Here is a 23,299-nt window from a genome sequence, read left to right on the forward strand (position 1 = left end):
AAGAAAAGCACCAACCTCACCCAACAATTCAACTTCATGGCTAAGGATCAGATCTGGTAAGGTCTGTCCCCCACTCCTTTGACCCACCCAACTCCAGTCCCAAATCCTCACCCCCTCCCAACCAGGGAATCTACCCCAATCTCCCATCTCTGCCACTGACAGTGTTCGGGAGAATTTTCAGAAATGTTCAATAAATTTCTGATTTCACCTTCCCTTCTTGAGACCCCCAACTGGTACCGCTGCTGTCCTGTAGTATTTGTCTGAAGCTCTTCATCAGGGAATGATGTTAGAATGCTAGTAGAAGTAGATTTCCTTCTCCTAGTAGCATGTGTATGTTAGTGTGCATGCGTGTGTTTGTGAATATCAGTAACATAGCAGAAACAAATCTCACAACACTGTATATGTCTATATGAGGATTACGTATGCACCTGTGTTAATATATATGCATTAATGTCTATGTGTGTGTGTTTTTCAGGGTTACAGAGTACTTGAGTTTAATAGATATATTTCAATGAACTGTTCTAGTAGTTGAAAAGCTCATCTATGTGCCCAGCTCCTTTACAGACTTGCAGTATCAGTGTCTTGGAGAAGGCATATTGAAATCTGTTCCATCACTTGCTCTTTCTATTGAGGTTGATGCAAGCTCTCTATTATGATTTTAATTGATGACCCATTCCCTGGATACATGGTTCTCTACTAGAGTTAGGCCTGGGAAGACTCCTTTTACACGCATTAGTAACACAGCATTAGGGTTAAAAGTGTGTTTTGACATTGCCCATATTTTTTTCTCTCACAAGTTTTTTCAGAGTGTGTGTGTCATTTTACAATCCCACACAGTGTGATGTTTCAGATTTCTCTTATTTTTTACAACTCTTTACATATGAAATTGTACATCCTGGGTATAGTAAAACTTCTATGAATTACAAACATTTTGCATTTGTGTGATTTTATCATCACAGCCTATTCTCTCTGTTATTAAACACTAAAAGCTTCTGTTCTTCACAAGACTTCACGTATACGGTTTGCCATCTATCAAACAGTACTAGTGGTCTAGTATTTTTCGATGAATGTTATATGCCATTGAAACAAAACCTTTTAGTTTAACATTGTGTAATAAGGTCTTTTCATAAGGGTGCATTACTGATAATTCTTTTATTCTTATGGAAGTATTTACTTATACAACTTTTAGCTTAAAGATGCAGCAGCCAGTTTTGTATTGCACTCTTACTTGTTTTACTATGTGAATGGTAGTAATTGAGTGTTGCTTTAGAAATTGTAACACCTTTTTCATTCCAAATGGTTCCACCTCCTAAAGGTGGCCTGTAGGAATTCTGGAAGGAAATATAAATCACCTCTCAAAGTAGAGCACAAGCAAATGAAGGTCATCATGTCGTACATGTTTCATTTTTCTTCATATTGTTGTGGTTTCTGCTATTAAAAGCTGCCCTTCATCTGGCCTTAGAATCTGTTCTTGCTTTAGATGTAAGGACTTCTAAAACCATCTTTAACAATGTTTAAGGTTCAGTGCAGGCTCTGTGGAAGTCCTCTGGAACTTCTCGAGGTCTCAATAAAATCTGTTCCGCTTTTCAGCCATTATCTTATTGCTTTAAATGAAACTAGAGTGACTGGTGTCAAAATACTCAGTAAACAGGACAAATCCAGAGTTCAGATGTCCCTAGTATTTTTCCTTTCTAGCCAACCACCTGTTCTGTTGTATGGCACAATGGGCCTCCATTAGAGATAGGATTTGCTGATTTAGTGAACAACTGGATTAGACAGTGAAAGGCTTTTAAAAAGTACCTGTGGGTCAGTTGGTTATATGGACTGCCCAGCAATCTGTGAGCTAGTGGAATATTCTTGTTTTCATAATTCCTTTCGAGTCACATCCCAGTGAAGGCTAGCACCAAAATTTGGTACCAGTATACAGCCTTTTAGAGTATTGCAACTCTAGAATACCTCCAGTGCATTTTATATATAGAAAAAGATGGATGTGAAGCCAACATATGGGCTGAATTCTTTGTTGCCATACTTGAATTGCCCCATGGGCTTAGGTTTCCTTTCCCTCCAGACAGTGATTCTTCTTTTCTTATTTCCCCAGCCTTCAAATCTAGATCATTGCCATGTTGATAAATTCTTGTTTATTTCAAGGGTCTTTTCCAAGTACTGTTAATGAGCCCTGAGTTGTAATTCTTCACTTCTTTATACCAGTTTACAGAAACAATTTCCAAAGAAACCACATTGGTTACTGGAGGAAAATGAGGCCATGAATGTTGCTATTGTCAATAGTGAAAGTGTGTGCATAATAAGTTTCAAGATAATCAATGTCTTTGTATTTTTCAGATGCTAGTATGTATGCCCATTATCTTTTCAATGCGTTTGACACTGCACAGACTGGATCAGTGAAGTTTGAGGTAACTAACTTACATCATATTTTGGTCATCTTTCTCAGACCATCTTCCACATCCTCTCTTCACTATGAACTATTAGTATTTTCTGGATAAATTGTTGGAGTCTTTAGACAAAAATCAAGCAGATCTTTTCTGTAGGTGGCGTTGCGTTTTCTCTTTCTCATGTTTAATGTTATCAGCACCACAGGAAAAGTTAGTTGTTGAAGGTGGAGAAGAGAGAGCAGTAGAGAGATTTGACAGCAGAATCAGTGGGAGAGGGACAAGAGTGGGGGAGGAAGATGCAGAGTGGTAGATGTCAGTGACATGGATGGAACAGAAGGGCCTGTGATACTTATGACTTCAATAGTGGTTGAGGCTACTGCTGAACATGCAGATGTAGGTTAGAATTAGATTTATTGTCTTCTGGATTCCTTTTTTAAAAATAAGCTTATTTGTATAACTAACTAATTGAGCAGCCATCTTCAGGCCTCTGGCTGCTGAAGGAGAAAACATCCATTCATTAAGCAAAAGTTGATTTGGTGCTCCAGCTACAAAATTCTATTATTAAAATTCACCCTTCTATGTATACAAGCATTTGTGGTACATGGGCATGAAGTGATAGATCTAAGCAGGAAGGACTTACGAGTTTGGAGCACGGTTCATTGTGTGTCCCAGCATAAAGCTGTACTCTTCTACCATATGACCAAGAATATTAGTATGTTCTAGAAGGGGCAGAAATATGTTGTTCCATTTATTATGTGTGTGGTGGAAAAGGTACCACATGAGTAGAGTGATTCTCTGTGACAACACCTGTGTGGATGTGAGGTGGACTATATAACGTTAGCTATCAAGTTAATCATATGGCAAAAATTATACTAATATCTGAGTTATCCTCTGAGCATGTCCATTATGAATTAGATGTTTTTAGAAACCTAAATAAACTCAGACCAAACTAAATGCTTAGATAGTTAATGATACACCTTCTCTATCTTTAATGCTTATTAGTTTGTCCCCATTATTGAGCTTTTCCGAAAGCTCAGCAAATCCTAATTCCTCCCTGAGCCCAAAGAGTGAAGTTTCTTACGGGCTGCTGCTGTAATGCCAAGCCCTTTGTGGGGTTGTGGCCAGTGGGCATTGAACCTGGGATCTCTAGAACTTAAAGCATAAGCCTGTGCTGCCTGAGCTAAAAAGAACTTTTTCTGTTAGTCAAGGCTGTAGCAATCTGATCAACCTCTTTATGTGGCCCAGCGGCTACTGGAGGGTGGGAGGGAGGGAGAAGAGAGCCCTTATACATTTAGCGGAAAGAGTTTTATGGTGACAATATTCTCCGAACAGGAAGTAAAGATGTTTTAAGAAGTTACTTTTTTTAAAAAGGCTTAAAATAAATTATTTCTTCTTCATTGAACCAGGGTTTTGTGATGGCACTATCAACTTTGTTGAGAGGAACAGTTCATGAAAAGCTAAGATGGACATTTAATCTTTATGACATAAATAAAGATGGATATATAAACAAGGAGGTAAGGCATTTTATGGCATTGACATCTGTTTAATTTCTAAGAGGACTGACTGGCTCATGTTGCACCGCGTAATTCATGTTTCATGCAGCTAATTAAGTGCCAGTCAGCACTGGGTTTGAGCATTTCCTTTTATTAGTATTCAAGAAAAAGTGCATGGTTACTTTCTATTGCATAATTGTAGAGCCTATATTTTTTCTATGTTGTGATGTGTTTTAAAAAAAATTATTTAGCCAGGAGCAAATTCTGCATTCATAAAGGTATCTATTGATTCACAAAGGTAAATCTTGGGATAGGTATCAAATTACTGGTATGAGAGTGACTATGAGCTGTAGCTCACGAAAGCTCATGCTCAAATAAATTGGTTAGTCTCTAAGGTGCCACAAGTACTCCTTTTCTTTATGCTAATGCCTGTACGTCCCTGAGCATGCCTAGTGTTAGCTAGAGATTTTCTGAAGCCTTGATATACTTAGAAAAAGCTGAGTGTTTGCCCGTTCTGTAAAAAGCACAGTGCCTTCTCTCCCCACAAGCTTGACCCCCGAATGATTTACTAGATCTACAACAAAATATTCTCTGGAGAATGTGCATTGAACAGTGCTGCTGAATTCTTCCACCTGATGCATGTACGCTGTTTATAATGGCAGTCATATACATGCAGAATTGAAGAAGGGTGGTTTAATGGCTAAAGCATACAAGTGGGAGTCAATAGACCTAGGTTTTATTATTGGCTCTGCTTCAAGCTTCCTGGATAACTTTAGGCAATTCAGGGTAGATAAGGGCCTTAATAGATTTTTTTACACCTAGAAAATATAGACAGAAATAATGTCACTTAGATATTTATTGATCTGAATGTGTGGGCACAATCAAATGATTAGTCATCCAGGTCACATTAATTTACACAACTACTTGCAGGTACAAAACCAGAGAGCAGGTTAGTAACATTTGTCTCTTAATTTTTCTCTTCTTCAATTTCCTTATTTGAATATTGAGGCTGATACTGTTGTGGCAGCTGCCACCAGATGGTGCTGTTACATGAAGTCTTTCACATTTTTCTTTGTGCAAGTAAGCTTTTAATCTTGGTCTTGAGGGTTCTTTCTCCTGGTAAGTATCTTTGGGGGAGCTGTGGGAAGCAGCAGGATGTTTTACTCTTGTCTTAATCTCCTTAACTAGTCAACTTCTGGAAATCAGGCATTTAGGTTTTGCTGATATCCCTGAAAGAGGTATTTGCCTACATGCTGTTTGTGAGCATACCTGTTCCAGGACTGGTGTCTATAGTGTATAAATAAAATAAAAATATATCCAGACTCCACGTTACTGATTCATCCTCCAATAGAAAGGTGATATACAGGGCCTTGACACCTGCTGTCACTCTCAGAGGGGTGACAATGCTTACTTCTCCAATGTTTGGTGGGGCTTAATCAAATCAACCAGATTATGCCACATTATTGCACCAAATTTATTTCAATAGGACAGCCCACAGAATATAGTACTACTTAATGTAAAGATGACAAATTCTAGCTCTTAATATCTGACGAAAGACTTTGACATCCTTGGATTTCAAATATTTGGCACTAGGGAACTGCAAAGGGGAAAGACAGACCTGGCTCATAAACTGTATCAGAGGAAGGAGGTTAATGATGTCTATAGTGTATAAATAAAATAAGTTACACTAAAAATATACCCAGACTCCACGTTACTGATTCCTCCTCCAATAGAAAGGTGATATACAGGGCCTTGACATCTGCTGTCACTCTCAGCTAGAAACTGAACTAGTTATTTACATCTGTTCACACCAGAGTGAGGGCCCTTGTCAAATTATTCTTTGTTTTCCCTATCACCGAAAGAAGACAGTCTAAATTATTTTGAAGCATCTCTGTCGATGAAAATTAAGCAAGCAAATAATGTAATGGCTTTACTGCAGCATGGTTGGATTTATAGATACGAAGACCAAAACAAATGGGATGGGATGCATCTGCACGCTGTTTGCACAATCTCATTTTCAGAGTAGGATGATCAAACACATGACGAGCCCAAAACTAGCTGGAAGTGGTTGCATCTACTTTGAAATAAAAGTCCTCCTTCCAGCCCTTTGCTTCTTTCTGCGTGTTAGTTTGGTTTGGAAGTATTTGTAGTCAAGTAGCAACCCAACCCCTCCTCATTTTTTGATTATTTTTGCCTTTGCACATCCAGGTTATAGATAAAGAAGATTATCCCAAGCTTAATTTTGATCATTTTCTTCAAAGTAACCTGAACTTTCCCTTTAATCAAGTCTTTATTAGAGAAGATTTGTCACATTTGATAGTGGTTCAGCAACAAAGAAAAATCCTTTCCCCAGCTAAAAAGAGCTTCATCCAAATATTTTATTCTCAAACTTTGGGAATGTGGGTTGTAACAGAAAGATACAAGTATTCAAAGAGAAAAGAAAAAACAAGGGCCTAGCTCAGATTCCACCACTGGCCAGTTCTTCAGCTGCCAGTCGCAGCAAATTACCTCATCTAAAGCTGTCCCCTCTCTGACTGCCAAGGTGCTGTTTATGTAGAGTGCTCTGATCTAACTTCTGGTTGTGCCTTCAGCCACTTGGCCGCCTCATTAACCCCAGCTTCAACCTGCAGGACAGATGAGCAATTAGTTAATTGATTTGGTACCAGTCCTAAGATAAGGCCTGTGCACCTGCCTAATGTCCTCCTGATGGCATGTTAAACTTCCCTTCCTTATGCATGGCTCTGGCAGCTACATGCAAGTTAATGATCATGCAACTGAAAAACTGCGGTTTAACACAGGTATCCTGCCAAAATTGCCGCTCTCAGACACAGATCTGCTGTCCAAGAGTGTATAAGATTACTGAACATGTATTCCCTGCTCCTTTTGCCTACTGGAAGCCCTACTTTGAAATATGTTCACCTTAATGTGTCCAAATGCTGTATAAAGGCATATATGCAAATAAGACCAAATCTCAGCATCCAAAAGATTTCAGGAAGGCCCATAGTCGACACTAGGTTCTGAAAGACTGCCAGTAGCTAATTTCCTACTCTTTGTAGTGTGCTCACTGACCGTCTCTGCCCACCCTCCTTTTAGTGTGCTGTTGTCCAGTGTTTTGGCTGGTCTGTGATCAGTTTTGAGCTCTTTCCAAGAGGAATTATGTCTTGATCTATATTATCTAAAGCACTGTGTTCATCTGTGGTGTTACAAAAATGCTTAGCAATAATAAGTGCATTGAGACAACTGAGAAAGGTGGAGTAAGATTGTAAGATGTTTGGGACAGGACTGACTGCTGCTTTGTGTCAGTACAGTTCCTAGCACAATGGAGCACCATTCTTGGTTGGTCCTTAGTCACCACCATAATAGACGTGGTCAAAAGACCACAAGGTCTATTGTGGGGCCAGTTCTGATCCGTCTCTGTGGATAGTGCTGGAGGTGATTCTTCCCAATCACTGGATGAAGATTCACTGCCTTTGGGGGACTGATTCGCCCAGGGAAGTTGTACAAAAATATCACTGTGTCATAGTAATTGGGCTGAGGACTGAGCACATTGTTTGAGACTAAACACTAGCTGTAACCGTTGCACTGAGTGAGGAGACTCACAAACTGAACAGTCAGCCTTCTTCATAGGCCTAAGATGGCATTTGCTGCAGTGCTCCCAAGCAAGATCTAAAGATGTGAAACTGGGGGAATTATAGTGGCCTCACAGGAGCCTTTGCAGAATGATTGACAAGTGATAGCAGAGCAAGAGAGATCCATTTGTAGACTAGCACATGTATGATGATGTCCGTGTGTATACCAACAGAGGTTTGTGCTATCTGGAACTATAATAGAAATGCTAAGGGTAAGACCTAGGCCTAGGCCTTCCTTAATATTAGGAAGAGAGCAAAGAACTGGGCCTTATTCAGTAAAAGAAAATAATGTATGGCTTGTTTGTATTAATTTCCCTGTTGTATGTTTGCATGTCACTACTCCAGGAAATGATGGATATAGTAAAGGCAATTTATGATATGATGGGCAAGTACACGTATCCTGTTCTCAAGGAAGATGCTCCGAGACTGCATGTAGAAGTTTTCTTCCAGGTACTTAGTTGATTTCTAATGCATTTCTCTTGCCACGTAGCTACCAGCAAAACCTGAGCAATGACACTCAATCATTCTGAATTTCAGTGGTAGCCTCTGTCTAAGTTTGGAAGGTACTGTAGTTTTATGCAAGTTATAAAATGACATGCTACATATGCAAAAATATATCCATGTTATGAGAACTAAAAATGTTTCTTTGTTTTGTTTTGCAGAAAATGGATAAAAACAAAGATGGTGTTGTAACTTTAGATGAGTTTATTGAATCATGTCAGGAGGTAAGGACAATCATATTGCTGCCATGAAAGCAGAGAAGATGGTCTCATGCCACAAAGTTCATATCTGTTCTGCATTTCAATCCACTCCAAGTCTCTGGGTGCTCAGGATCCCAGGTTTCATTCTATTAGATGTTCAAGCCAGCTGAAAAATTCCGCTCTGGGTTCTGATCTGTGAATCTTCCTGAAGATCAGAGTGCTTGGAACCTACATGGTTTTGGTGCAAACTGGTCACTGAATACAGTCTGTTCATTTCCAGTGCTGATGGCCAGTGCTTTTATTTTCCCATGTGAATTCCTGATTTCTTGTTACTGTACACAACTCTTAGGGAACCTCACATAGCCTTTAACTTATGTAGAGAGACATTTTCAGCCTCTCAAAAACAGAAAAATACACAAGTGTTTTTTTTTTCTGGATAACATTAACAGGGACTACCACAATGTCTGTGCTGTCCAAAAGCATAAAATCTGCCTAGGAACCTTTCAGTTACAACACTGACTCAGAAAACTCATTGATGTTCAAGGTCAAATGTTAAAAACAAGTGCTGTAATCAAACTGATGATGTTTCCAAAATGAACATCTTTGGCAAATTCCATAAATTAAACTGGCTGTGGTAATTATTTACTGTTATTTTTAGTGCCTACACAAAGACCAGCATCTGCATTAACATGCAATTAGCCCAACATCTGTTTTCTTGGACTCCAGTTAACTGTGTGACTGTTTGGTCAGGGATGTTTCCAGTATTTAATCCATGCAATAAAAGCCTGTGCCTTGTATAGAGTTTAAAACAGCACTAATTATCATTTACCAAGCATCAAGCTTTCCCTAGAAACTAATCCTTGTTCTCTCATCAAAACGTTTCAATTCTTCAGGTATTTTTTGTGGGGGCGGGGTAGAGAGGGAAGAGGGAGTTTTCAGCCAAAGCAATTGGGCAGATTCGCAGAATGTTTCGGTCACCCAAATCTGCATTTTTTTGGTGAAAAAAATTTTAGGTGAAAAATTTCATCCAGCTCTACTCAGGAGTGTGCAACTCATCCCTAATTATTAGATGACTAATCCAATGTCTTTTCATTTTGGTTGCTTTATTTTTTATGTCTTCTGTTTCCTTGCTTGGGTTTTGGCCCCCTCCTTCATTTTTTTTTATCTGTTGGTTTAGTCCCCATTTTTGGTACCAGTGGAGTATTAATCTTTTTACTGGTAATTGACTTGCCTTATGGTTACTAGGTTTGCCTTGGGCTAGATGTGTATGATCATTGGTATGAGAAATTTAAGCTGCTTCACTTTCCTTTGAGATTTTTTTTAAATACTCTGCACTGTGGTTTCTGTTCAGTGCTTGAATACCTTGCTGTTGGAATGCATGTTGTAGATTGATACAATACAAGGATGGTTTCCTCTCAAATAGGAGACTCCAAAATTTAGATTTATCTTTTTTTAATTTAAAAAATAACCCTGTAATGGGAACTGCAGATGCCAGGTGTCTTTGAGGATTTGCTTTGTCATCAGTTAAATCTGTAGTCATTAATCTTTTGTGGATATGGCGTCCCATGCCATGTACTGCACTTCACCACACCATCCCCTACTAAATTGAGTCACATCAGTAGCTGGAGTCTACTCCTATGCTCATTTGGGGCTGGTGCAGAGTTATGCTGCTCCTCCTATTAAAAGTGTGTGTGGTGGGGAGGGAGTGGGATTATGCTGGCCTCTAATCTGCTACCTGTGGAAGACTGATCTTGTGAGAGCTCTCTGTTTCATCGAGTCAGTGTTCGGGATTGTTGGAGGCCTCCACAGGACTGATCTGCTGCTGATGGGAAATGGATCCAGCAGAGAGAATCCTATTTCTTTGCAAAAATGGGGGTGAAGAAAAACTGGATTGTATTGGACCTCAAACAGTTCCTCTGGTGACTGTGGGGGGAAATCTAAATTACCCTATGAGTATGGGATGACAATAAGAGATTCTCTGAAGCAGGAAGTCTGTGGTAAAAATCAAAGGGTCCACTGGATTGTAAAGAGTTAAAGGGAGCAATTAGGGACATTGTGAGAAAAAACATTGGTGAGAAGCTAAATGATATCTCTGCATCAGTTTTCACCACCAGCACTGGACCGACCTGATCTTTCCTGGTAACAAAGATGAGGTACACTCAGAGATAGAGGTGACAGTTGAATTTGTGCTGGAGAAAATTATTAATTGATTTAAAATATAGTAAGCTGCCAGGCCCAGAAGGTATACACCAAGAGTTCTGAAGGAGTTGAAGTATGAAGCACCTGAGCTGCTAACAAAACAATATAACCACTCATTAATAATAAAAAGAAAAGGAGTACTTGTAGCGCCTTAGAGACTAACCAATTTATTTGAGCATAAGCTTTCATGAGCTACAGCTCACTTCATCGGATGCATCGGATGCTGTAGCTCACGAAAGCTTATGCTCAAATAAATTGGTTAGTCTCTAAGGTGCCACAAGTACTCCTTTTCTTTTTGCGTATACAGACTAACACGGCTGCTACTCTGAAACCTGTCATTAATAATAGCCACTTTTTCTGAGTATTTGAAGGTAGGAAATGTTTCTGCATATTTAAAAAAAGGTTCATGGGATGATCTGGGGAGTTATAGACTTGTAAATTTTACATCTGTACTGGGCATACTCATTGAATCAAACATTAAAAATAGAGTAACAACACATTGGATACAGTCCAACCAGCGTGGATTCAGCACAGGAAAATCATGTTTCACTAATTTCTTAGAATTCTTTGACTATGTCAGTAACATGGGTGCAGAAAGGACAACCAGATAACATAATTTATTTAGACTTCCAAAAGCCTTTGAAAAGGTGTTAGAGGTGAACTATTTTCTTGGATTAAAAACTGGGTAGGAGTCAAAAAGCAAAGAGTAGGATTAAATGGTCAATTTTTATCATGACAAAATGGTTAACAGCTGGGTACCTTCAAGATTCATACTAGGTCCCATGTAGCTGAGTACTGAGGTAGCAAAATTTGCAGATGATACAAATTTATTTGGGTTAATCAGGACCGGAGAAGACTCTGAAGAATTTTAGAGACCTAAACAGTCTAGATCAATAGACAGCATGATGGCGGATGAAATTTAATGCTGACAGATGCAAAATAAGGCACACTGGAGGGGGAAAAACTAAACTACTCTTGTAGTTAATTTAGATATCTATAAGGTGTAACAACTCAGGAAAGGGACCTGGGTGTCAGTGAAGAAAACTCAGTTAAATCCTGTGTTCAGTGTCAACTGTGGTCAAAATCCCTCAAATGATGTTAGGATGCATAAGGAATGGGATAGAGAATAATACCAAAACTGAAGCCTTTTATATAAATCAATGTGCAGCCTCCCCTGGAATCCTGTGCGCTGTATGGGTCACCTCATCTCAGAAAGGACATTTCAGCATTGCAGAAGGTTCAGAAAAGAGCAGCAAGAATGGTCATAAGCCTGCAAAAACTCTCCATGCAGAGAGATTGAAAGGATTGGGGTTGCTTACCTTAAAAAGGGGACAAATAAGAGAGGGCACAATAAAGGTGTATAAAATAATGAATGGTCTAGAGAAGATAGGTTGGGAGCTTCTGTTGTCCCTGACTCATAAGACATGAGCAAGGGACATTAAAATAAATTAAAAGGTGGAAATTCAAAACCAATAAAAGGAAATGCATTTTCACACAACTTGTAATTAAATTGTGGAACTCAATGCCACAGGAAGTCATTGACACCAGGAATTTAATAAGATTCAAAAGGGGATTAGATATTTATATGGATATCAAGAATATTCAGAGTTGTTATAATCAGTGATAATAGAAATTTCGGCAGGGCTATCAAGCTTTTTACTTCAAACTTTAAACCCTTCTCTAACTATTAGAGGTCTGGATGAGACGTATGGGGTAGGGAGGGAGACAGGTTATCCCAGATTATATGCCTGTTTGTGGGGGTTCTTACACCTTCCTATGAATCATATGGTTCTATCCTCTGTTGGAGACTGGATGGACTAGATCCTGAACTAGGTGGACCTTAGGCCTGATCCAGTCTGGCAATGCGTATGTTCCTATCATAGGCTCTGTTTTTGGGAATTCGAGCAGTGGTTGCCCTAAAAACAGGGGCCCTGATTCTCCACTGAATTGTACCTGTGTAAACATTTATACCTGTGCAAAGTGAGGGCACATTGCTACCAGATCAGACTGCACAGGTGTAAATGATGGATAAAAATTGGAACAAAAATGTTTGGCATCTGCTGGACCTTTAGATGTTGGGTTTTGAAGACTGTCACCCCTTGCACACCTGATTTGGAAGTACTGTAAATGGAAAAGTGATAAGCTACCATCCTCTGGTTGGATGACACTGAATGACTGCTCTCTCCGGCTGTGCTTAGCCCAGTGAAGATGCATGCATGGATGTTTGCTGGTGAGAGATCAGATGTGGGAAACAAAGTTAGCATTTACATGGGACTAAAGGAACTGCTTGTTCTAGGCCAGATTCAAAAGCAATTCTTTTCTGCAGATGCAAAGGATTGTGCTGCAGAGACCATGTGGAATTTGTATTGAGTTTCTCCCATGTTCATTAACAGTGGGTGATTTCTCTAGGTTTTATATTGCAAAATCTGTATAGGCATGAATGATTCCATCGGTGTTTGTGACTGTGTCCATTGCAGCAATTGCCCAACCTCAGGTATCATGTCATTCAAAGAAGAAAGATGATCTTGTGGGTAAATCACTGAACTGGGATTTGGGAGATCTGCACTGAATTCCCACCTCTGCCACAGATTCCCTGTGTGACTGTGAGCAAGTCATTTAATTGGAGTATGTCTGTTCCCCAGCTGTAAAATGAGGAAGATATTTCCTTCCAGCCACTCTGTGTGGGAGTTGCCTGTTCAGATTTTAGGCCCTCTGAGGCAGGGACTGTCTTCTACTTTGTGTCTCTACAGCACCTCTCACACTGAGACCCTGATCTTGGTGTGTCTAGGCGTTACACAGCTATAACATCAGTAATTCAACTTGCATAGTGTTATAACTGTTTTTAATTTAACAGCAAAATATTATTTTCTTTTTTCAAAATATACAGCCTCTATTTGTAAATCTGGCCTAATCTGAAAGAAGAAGAAATTGAGATCATGCCTTCTAAAGGCAGAATAGAGAAAATTAGAGACCTCTGCTTTATCATGCAATTCAACTGAAGACTAAATATATGTCACATTACCATTGACTAGTAAAACCTGCTTCCCTTGTCTAAACATTGATAATATCTGATAGTATAATAGTATTTGACTTAACTGTGGTAGGATGCAGGGGCTCTTCCTTGGTCCATTGAGAACAAGGGACCAACCTCAGTTCAACTCCTGCCTCCTTCCCCTTGCCCAGGCATTCAAGGAAAGGACTTGGGGATGAGTTGGCAGAGAAAGGAGTGTGTTTGAGAAGCAAAAATTTCTCTGTTGCTGAAGAGAGGAAAGAGGGAAGGGGTTGAGTCTGCTCTGCTACCTCCTCACAGACCTTTCCCTGGGTCGTTGATAAATGGCTGCCAACCAAAGCTAAGATCACTGGTATCTTGCACTGCAGCTCAGCTAGTTCACAATGCATGGTAGATCAGACCAAAGTCACGGATTTAAAGAGACAGGTGGGCGGAAATATAAAGCTCTATCATTTGACTCAGCTTTGGGTATATCAAACATCAAGCTCTATAGTAAATTTGCCTCATGAGAAACTTTTTAAATCAGTTTTTCCCCAGGTATAACCCTAATTTTGTCATTTGGATTCAGGAGGTGGAAATCAATGGCATTTGAGATTTCATGTATTTCAATCAGAAAGTAACTGCACTTTAGTGGTGGATCAAGTAAACCCTGGGTACAGTTTGCACATCAGTTTAAGGCCTATGACTTCAATTGGACAGTTCAGGTGTGTAAAGTTAAGCACACATGTAAGTGTTCAAAGTCAATGGGGCTCCATGCAGGCTGCAAAGTCTGCCCACACGGAGCTAAGAACAGGCCCCACTTCAGTAAAGGACTGAAACATGTGCTTCAGTCTCTCGTTATTCAGCAAAGAATTTAAACCTGTGTTTAACTTCAAGCATATGCTAAGTCGTACAGAGACATGCTGCCGAATGAGCCCAAGTGCTGTGCTGAATCCAGGTCTAAGCTTGTAAGCATTGAATCAGGCTCACCTAGGATGCTACAAAAATGTAGCCACCACATCCTGCAGCAATAAATATTTGGTACTGGCTGTGCTGCAAAGTGCCATAGAAAGCTTTAAGAACACAGCTTTTCAATACCACTCTTAAGTGTATGTTTTTCTCATTGCTTCCAGGATGACAATATTATGAGGTCCTTACAGCTCTTTGAGAATGTGATGTAACAGCATCTGGAATGCAGCATAGGAACCAGAGACTTTGTACGTAATGAATGCCTTCTTTCTGGATGAAGGCTTTTTACAACTCTGCTATGTTGCGTGAACAAGGATTGTGTAAGGCATCTCCAACCGAGCTTCGTTTCCGAATGCAACAAACTCCCATCTCTCCTCCCCAAGAGATACTGACTGGAAGTTATTTCATTTTGGAAGCATGCTAATATTTTAATAAAACCTGATGAGTGAGACCTGCTGCTTAAAGTTAATGAATAATATACAACCTTCTGTTTGCTAGTCACAAGTTCTGCTGCTTTTAATCTATCAAACTTGATTACATCTGGTAGCACCATATCAAGAGCTTGCTAAGCCATTTATTGTGAGTGGAAGCTCAGTCCATTCCAACATAGAACAACGTGTTTTATAAATGTCCTCTTTATTTTGCTTTGGCAGAAACCTAATCTACCAGGACATCTCTGTTTAGATTTTGAAAACTAACACCAGATTTATTTACTATATTAAATGGAGGGTCCAATTCATTTAAAAACCATATATCCCACTTTACTCAACATTCCTGATTTTTCTCTTACGTAAACTGGTGTTACTCCATTGAATTTCATGGAGTTGCTTCTAATATACACCAGCCAGAGGAGCGTCAAGCCGATATACATTAGAGGAGAAGAATATACTTTTCCATATACAATTTCTACATTACAGAATGAATCCCATTGAGTAACATTGAGTTCCTGTGTGACAAGATGATTTTAACAGGCTGGAACTGTGCGGGGCATGCTTTTACCATTAAATGCCCACCAGTTTTCCCAGCCACAAAGTGGGCCTCTAGTATACAGTATGCATCTCCCACCTGAACAGCTACAATGGACCATGGTCCTTTCTGTATGGTTTGGAACACCCTTAATAAATATATCATTTGTAGTTTTACATTGTTTTAAAACAAGGTATTTCCCAATGTTTGGATTTATTTGAACTTTTAAATTTTTCTTCTGAGACCCCTCTTGGCTGCGAGAGTAAGGGAATATGTTTGGCCAAACGTAGCGAGGCAAATTAAATCTTAGTACTCAACAGTCCAGAATAAGGCCCTGATCAAGTAACTGTCTCCACACAGGTTCACAGAGGGCACTGGGAAGGCTGACTGCACTTGTACAGCAGCAAGCAGTTGTGACAGGCAGGCAGCTAAAGGCAGAGGAACCAAGAAGGAAAAAGAGAACAACCTAACATAGTCCAGGATTGCCATACGCCTACCATATAGGAAACACCTATATTTTTATTAGAGACTATATTACAAATATACCGTCAGCACTGAAATTATATTTTAAATATTAGGTAAGTGGAAACTTTCCCATATATTTTGCATATTATAAATCACTTGTTTCTATAGCCCTATATTTTATAAAACCTATTGATCCACAGACATATTGCTGATGTAGACATAGATCCGATTGATACCTGTGCAATGCTGTGTTTGCACCACCACTGAGGATGCTCCTGTAACACGTCCTGGCACAGGCTTACACAGGCGTTGGGCTTGACTCATGTGAGGAGCCCCACTGAAGTCAGCAGTGCTATTCAAGTGAGGAAAGTTTTAGTGCCGGCAGGACTGGAGCCTTACTCTGCTTTTCTGGCTACCTCACACCAAACACCACCAATGAGTTTGTTCCTTCAAAAGATGTAGGACATGGCAACTCCCACCAGTGTGCTGTGCCTTGCAAAGGGGTGAGATGCTGTGAGGGTAGCACAGTCCAGTTGTACTGTGTCTCCTCCATCTAGCTATTATCTTGATGAATAAGTATGTAGTAAATCAAAGGTGGAATAAATCAGAAATTGTATCCTATTGCCTCTTCATTTTTCTTGCAATCCCACCTTAGGTACAGAAGCTTAGATTTAATACAAGCAGGGCCGGCCCACAACATTTTGGCACCTGAGGCAGAGAGCTCAAATGACATCCCCATACCCCCTTGCCTGGGCCAAAACTTTGAAACTCTGGGTCCTAGTGGCGCCCCCCCGCACAGTCTGGTACCTGAGGCAGCCGCCCCAGTTCGCCTCATGGTAAGGCCAGCTCTGAATACAAGGCCAATTTATTTACACATAGTGCAACTACAAGTTTTCAATCCGAATTATTAATTTCATTTTAAGAGAAAACAGCCAAATAAAAAAAGGAAAAAAGTGACTTAAAGTGACAGGCAGTGTGTATTTTCTGTAACATGCTGTATCAACTCTGCTCACAAAATGGCAGTTGCAGCCTGTGGACTCCTAGAAATGTAAAGGTGTAGTACGCAAAATAAGATTACTAGAGAGACGAGGTGGGTGAGGTAATATCTTTTATTGGACCAACTTCTGTTGGTGAGAGAGACAAGCTTACACAGAGCTCTCCTTTATTTCAGCCTCACTCACCTTGTCTCTAATATTCTGGGACCAACGCAGCTACAACAAACTGCATACAAAAATAAGATTATTTATGAAAGTTGTCAGTTACATACACCCAAAGTGTTTGTGTTTGTGTGAGGAATGGGAGATGTCACAAGGGCCACAGACTGGGGAAAAAGTCTAAATCAAGCCAGCTCACAAAGAGGGGGTGCATTTTAGGCACTGTCTTATCATAATCTTAGACCAGTAGCTTTGATAACCACCCACTGTTTTCAGACCATTATAAGCACAGTACCTGAGGCCACACCCCAATACCTAAGGCCAAATTAATTTCTTGGGTAACACTATTGACTTCAGTAGAATTACATCAGTGATGAGTTCGGCCCCTGATGTTTTTCTTGGTATAAACTTTCAGAACTGCTATATTGATAATGCAGGTTACCTTCTTGTTAGCTGGAGACAAAACTGTAGTGTGTTAGTTTGTTAATCCATGTACGGAGTCACTGCTGTACTAGGGTGCACTATTGTCCAGACTGTTCTAATGTTTTTAAGTACCTTCTGCTGAGTTTGGCCTCCATTCAGCAACACACACAACCTTAAGCACATGACAGGTCCCATTAGCTTCCACTGGGATCATTCATGATTGCATGTTGCTGAATTAGGGCCTGAGTTAGTGGCAATGCTGCTTTAGCTTCTCTTTTTGGGAGCCAAAGGCCCTGATTCTGTTACTGCCATTAACCATGGATTCTGTATGTGTAGGGTGGCCACAGAACATCATGGCCCTAATTGTGCTCCTGCTGAAGTCAATGGTAAAACTCACTTTGATTTTAGTGGTACAGGATTGGGCCCTATGACAGCATGATAGTGTTTCCACCCTGAGTTAATACTTCAGTTCCAATTACTGTTACTGATACCTAAAATAGCAGGATTAGCACATCTGACAGCTGTATCTTCACGTATACTGTAGAAAGTATCAGAAGTCATTCCCCCTTACTGAACAGTTCTAGTTGTAAATTCAAATGGTGACAGAGTAACTTTCTTTAAGAACCCATGTATTGTCCATTGTATCTTGTATCTCATCCCACAATTTATCTGGCAATGTCTCATCCATAGGCTGGTATGCATCGATGCACAGTAAGCCTTCTCTTTATGAACTGTGTGCAAAGCACGCATGGATGAAAAAGAGCCAGTAACTGTGAGAGAATTTTATTCTGCTTAGAAATGTCTTTTGGTTTTAAATCCTCTATGAATGTTAGTTTGTAAACTTGCAAACCCTCCCATGATTCATAAATGGGGTCTGCAGTATTTATGGCAAATACTTACTACTACAGCTTATTAAATAAAACATACTGTGACAGTCTGATCTCATCCCATCATGAAACCTACTACCAGTATTTGGAAGGCAGTTATTGTGCTGGCTTCTCAGTTGCAGTTAGAATATCCATCAGTGCTATCAGCTGTACACGTTTTCTCAAAATTGTGAATGTTTAAATAATGGCCAGATGATTTGTCTGACTTAATTCATTAGTTAATCTACATAACCATGCCAGCAGTTTTAAAGCACATAACATGCATATTAGGCAACAAATCTATTGAAAATAAGAATGTCAATAATGATGCAACAAATGTAATGTGTCTGCTACTTTTGATGTTAGTTTTCCTGTTACTTTGAAAGCACTGCAATGTTGTGAGTAATCATGAATAATGTGACCCATGATGATACTGATATCATATGAGAAATGGCAACGTTCAGATGCTCTAGGCAGAATATTGGCATCCCTGGATTGTGACACATGCTGAACGACAAACCACCATTGTGTCAGCCTAAGAACTCTGTCGATGTGCGTGCAGCAGTGTAACTTTTTTCTTCATCGTGGAAGGACCATGATGGACTTAAGGAAGTATGGGCAAATAATATAAATTGTGCTAACTGAAGCCATTTTACTGGAGCAGCAATGCATTGCTTCACAAATGCTATTATCCAATGGCAATTTGTATGATATTTTGTTGAACAGTTTTAAAGATTTTGAGTTTAATAATAAAAATAAAAGATGTACAGAAGGGAGTCTTTTTTGTAGCCTGCAGGTGCTCAGGTCTTGAAGGGACACTGTGGGGTTAAAAATCCTGGACCAGATTTTTTTTAAAGACGGGCCCCTGTTCCAAACACACATACCTGTGTATGTGCCAAGTGGTATTGCTGAACCAGCACTGTGAGCATAACATTTACCTACACATGGGTTATGTGCATGTCTAACTTAGGGATGAATCAGTGTATGGGTGCAGGGGCATGCAGCTAACTTTGAAATTCTTCTCCCCAAATATAGATACTAATCAATGCCTTCACCTGTATCATTCGTAACACCTTGGGCTAGTGAAACTGTAAGGCTTATTTCTTGTGACTATTTTGGCTGTTTTCATTGAAATAATGTCAAGAAAATATCTAAACAATCTATTTCTTGGGCTAAAAAGAAGACCCATCCATGTCCCTTTAGCCACAGTCTAAATAGCTATTCTGACACTTAGATAAATGCAGACAACATTTTGCATTATACATATTTGCTAAGCTACATATTGTAGGGCCTGAAATATATACAGACATGCAAAGGAGAAAGGGTTCTCTTGCATACATGCAGAAGTTAGCTGTGTGAAATATGCTGTTGGTCTGATGCCACTTCCAAATGGATCGGTGGCTGCACTACCTTGATTGACACCCTCCTTTGGCCAATTCTCAGCAGACTAGGCAGGCACTGGGTGGACATGAAGAATGCAGTAGTCTCTTGTCTGCAATAGACGGGGTGAGGTACGTTGGCCTGTCACTGTGGAGAAATTTGCACTTATGCTGCCTGCCTTCTACCCGTTCTTGGGTTTAAAAGGGTTTGGGGCTAATCCAGCACTTTTCATTAGCATTGAAGTAACTTTTACCAGGAGGCTGCCTGTAGGAATGACAAGGCACAGTGGAGTTTGCACCATACAGTCACATGCCCATGCTGTCTTTCTCATTTTATTCCTCAGCCCCTCCCACTCAGACCAGAAGATCAGGCTCATTCTGCTGTTTAGCTGCCCCTCCCTGTAGCCAAACTAAAACCACATGTTTCCATATACCTCTGCAAAGCATGTTCCCAAGAACTTCTGTATGAAATTGGTGCTGCTGCAAAAGGAGCAATAGCTAAAAGCTGAGGCAGATTTGGTCACGGTGGCAGATGTGAGCAGTTAGCCTTGGAATAAACAGTGGCTTTGCTTAAGTGAGAGACTGGCTTGGCAGTCCATTCTCATATAGTGCAGTCACACTGAAATCAAAGGGGAGGGGTTTGTATAACAGGAGCAGGCACAGCCAGGATTTCTGTACACACAATTCCACTTCAAGAAGCAAACAAAAATCATCACCTGCCCTTGTCCTGATCTGTATGTGTAATTCGCAGAGTAGTCTACAATACATTCATCCCCAGACAGTGAGTCTGGCAAGGAAAGTGAGAATTAGGCACAGATAGCGAAAAAGAGCAATTGCATCTATATAGACAATCAAATCAAACGTGTTAGTCTGTCTTCAGTAGCTGCGGGAAAAGCATTGTGCAAGGCCGTGAAGGAGCCAGGCAGTCCTTGCCAGATGGGTGCATCCTGGAAGTATGTGGCCTACTTCTTCTAACTGGCCACAACAGCAAAGGAGGAATTACCAAATCCCCACTTACAGTCATTAGCAGCAGAGCCGATCGCCCCAAATCAGCAGTAATTGAAACTTAGCCAAAGGTGGCGGGAAGGCCAAAGCCAGGGGGCTGGATTGCTGGATGTGTCATGAGATAGGCCTGGGTGCTGTTGGAAGCTTGTTGACACCCACAACACCACCTGGAGGTGAGATTGAGGTTCTGCCTGGGAACTGTCCAAAGAGTGTACCTTCGCACTAAGATGGTGGCTCTGTAGATTAGGCACTACTAGAAGGGGGAACTTGAGCTGGGCTGTGAGCTAGTAGGTACAAACAGAGTCTGAGCCAATTCAGCTTCTACCATTGATGCGCTCTGGTAGAAATCCTTGGGCTACATCTGGCCAAAGATCAGACAACCCATGTGCAGGGCTATTTAATCATTGCGCTAAGGGTTTATATGGGGCATCAGTGGTGTGGTTTCACCCTCTGGTACGTGAGGCAATTTACTTTACCTTTCTGTACCTCCGATTGCCCTGCTGTGAAATGGGGAAGATAGTGGCAGACACACAGGGATGGGGGTGAGGGGCTGAGTTTCTTTACAAAGTGCAGATGTTACAAAGTGTTATACTAGTAATGATTACATGTGTTGTTGAGGCAAGCATAGTAGCTGGAATCTCTACAAAAAATAGAGGATATGTTCTCCCTTTGCTCTCCATATTCAGCAACCAGACCAATCAGAGCCAGAGATAATTCCAGTCAGGAGCTATAGGCCCTAATTCTTCCCTGCATCAGCCGTAGGGCCAGTGCAGGCAGAGTAGGGAATTGACTTGCTGCCAGAGTGCTGGAACAATTTTTATAGTGGGGGTGCTGAGAGCCATTGAACCAAACTGTGAAGCCTGTCTATAATGGAAACCACTTCAAGCCAGGGGGTGAGGCAGCATCGTCTAGTTCCAGCACCTATGCTTGCAGCTGCCTGATTCTGGAGATGCTGAGGATTAATCCATCATGCAGCATATGTAAGGACAGCCTGAAGTTGCACCCCAGCTGAAATAGCTGTAACTGGAGAAAAGAGTCCATGGAGCAACCAACATGGGTGCCTGAGTGCAACTGAGCACTCACAACCCCCATCAGCAAGGGTAACACTGTGATCTTGCTCTTTATGAAGATAACACTGTCCCCTGGAGACCACTGTTATCTTAAATTAACTTATTTCCTCAATTTTAGTCTTTTACCAGTTTCAGTCAGTATCTTATGAGCTTGGTTCTGCACCATTCAGCTTCTTTGCACCACTCTGATGTTGCAAAGCAAAACTAAACCCAACGGAGCCAGACACATCCTGCCTGGGACGATCCTTGTGTGCACATCATAGGGTTAACTTAGAGACACTAACTAGACTCCTAGGTGACTCAATTACTATGGACAAAGATTTTCAACGGTTCCAACCTGGATTGCTAGTGGAAAGAAAAATGACTCCTTGATATAAATGTTATTAAAAATAATATCAATAAATCCTATCCCTAAAACGAAAACCACTGTAAGCAGAGTCTGAATGAGCTCTCCCTTGACATCTAGTGGTCAGCTGTGGAAAAAGACTTCAGAAGCTAATTCCGGCTGCATGGACACACCCACCCTGCCTACGTGCTCAGCATGATGGGATTGCTTGCCCAAATGATCACTTGTAACTGGTGTTGGATACTCAGTCTCCTTGTTATTGGGGCAGAAGTATGTGACACTCTCTACCTCAGGGGAACACCCAGCGCTCCCATGTTCATCCTTGTAAAATGATTGTGTAGTATACAATACAAAATTTGTCATGTTGGGTGTCTTTGGAATGCTCATGATACACACATAACATTGTTGTTATAGTGACGTTATAGTAATTGTTACAGTAATGTTATAATTTCATGTATATAGTTATGAGGCCGAAAATGTGTCCTCATGGCTTAAAATAAGCCCAGACAAAAACTCTCCAAGAGCAGAGAGGCACTTCACACCTCATCAGGGCAGGTATGGGACAAACCCAGCCCAGCCTCACAGGAACAAAGAACGCTGGCCTAGACAGTAACAAAGGATTTCTTAGACTCTCAGTGAGTCACCCCCCACATTATTTGGTCAGTTTGGGACTGCGATGAGGTAATGCTCACCTGACTCTGAAGCAGGGTGGTGAGGGAGGACAAAGCCAAGAGGAAAGAAAGGGAGAGACATTTGCCATGCTCGTCCTCTCTCTTCCATGTACATCTACAGACACTACACCAAGTGACTGAAGCTCTGATCAAAAGCGAGAGCCTGGCTGAAGAGCAACCAGACAGCCTGTGGTGAGAAGCATCTAAGTTTGAAAGGGCGTTGAAAGTGTTAAGATCAGCTCAGAATGCGTTTTGCTTTTATTTCATTTGACCAAATCTGGCTTGTTATGCTTTGACTTATAATCACTTAAAAATCTATCTTTATAGCTAATAAATCTGTTTGTTTATTCTACCTAAAGCAGTGTGTTTGGTTTGATGCGTGTCAGAAACTCCCCTTGGGAGAACAAGCTTTGTCAATTTAACAAAGTAATTGATATGTACTAACTCATATAAGCTTTCAGTGTCCAGCGGGCATTACTGGACACTGCAAGATGGAGTTTCCTAGAGTTGCATCTGGGACCGGAGATATTGCCTAGTGTCATTCGGTTACAAAAATCCAAGGAGCAGCTTATATGCCAGAGGTT

General features: G+C 40.6%; 2 protein-coding genes across 7 annotated transcripts in view; one reads left to right on the forward strand and one right to left on the reverse strand.

Annotated features, from left to right (window-relative positions):
* Positions 1 to 19,016, forward strand: part of KCNIP1 (potassium voltage-gated channel interacting protein 1) — an 803,899-nt gene extending 784,883 nt beyond the window's left edge. For all 6 annotated transcript variants that reach the window (XM_048862516.2, XM_048862518.2, XM_048862515.2 and 3 more), the window contains 5 exons: positions 2,341 to 2,411; positions 3,797 to 3,904; positions 7,858 to 7,962; positions 8,175 to 8,237; positions 14,535 to 19,016. In XM_048862516.2, coding sequence (XP_048718473.1) covers positions 2,341 to 2,411; positions 3,797 to 3,904; positions 7,858 to 7,962; positions 8,175 to 8,237; positions 14,535 to 14,582 — 395 coding nt within the window. In that variant the 3' untranslated portion in view covers positions 14,583 to 19,016. The remainder of the gene's footprint in view (positions 1 to 2,340; positions 2,412 to 3,796; positions 3,905 to 7,857; positions 7,963 to 8,174; positions 8,238 to 14,534) is intronic.
* LOC142068388 (uncharacterized) overlaps positions 1 to 23,299 on the reverse strand; it is a 798,233-nt gene that overhangs the window by 748,547 nt on the left and 26,387 nt on the right. The window lies entirely within an intron of this gene.

The sequence above is a fragment of the Caretta caretta genome, chromosome 8, assembly GCF_965140235.1.
Source record: "Caretta caretta isolate rCarCar2 chromosome 8, rCarCar1.hap1, whole genome shotgun sequence".
NCBI lineage: Eukaryota > Metazoa > Chordata > Testudines > Cheloniidae > Caretta > Caretta caretta.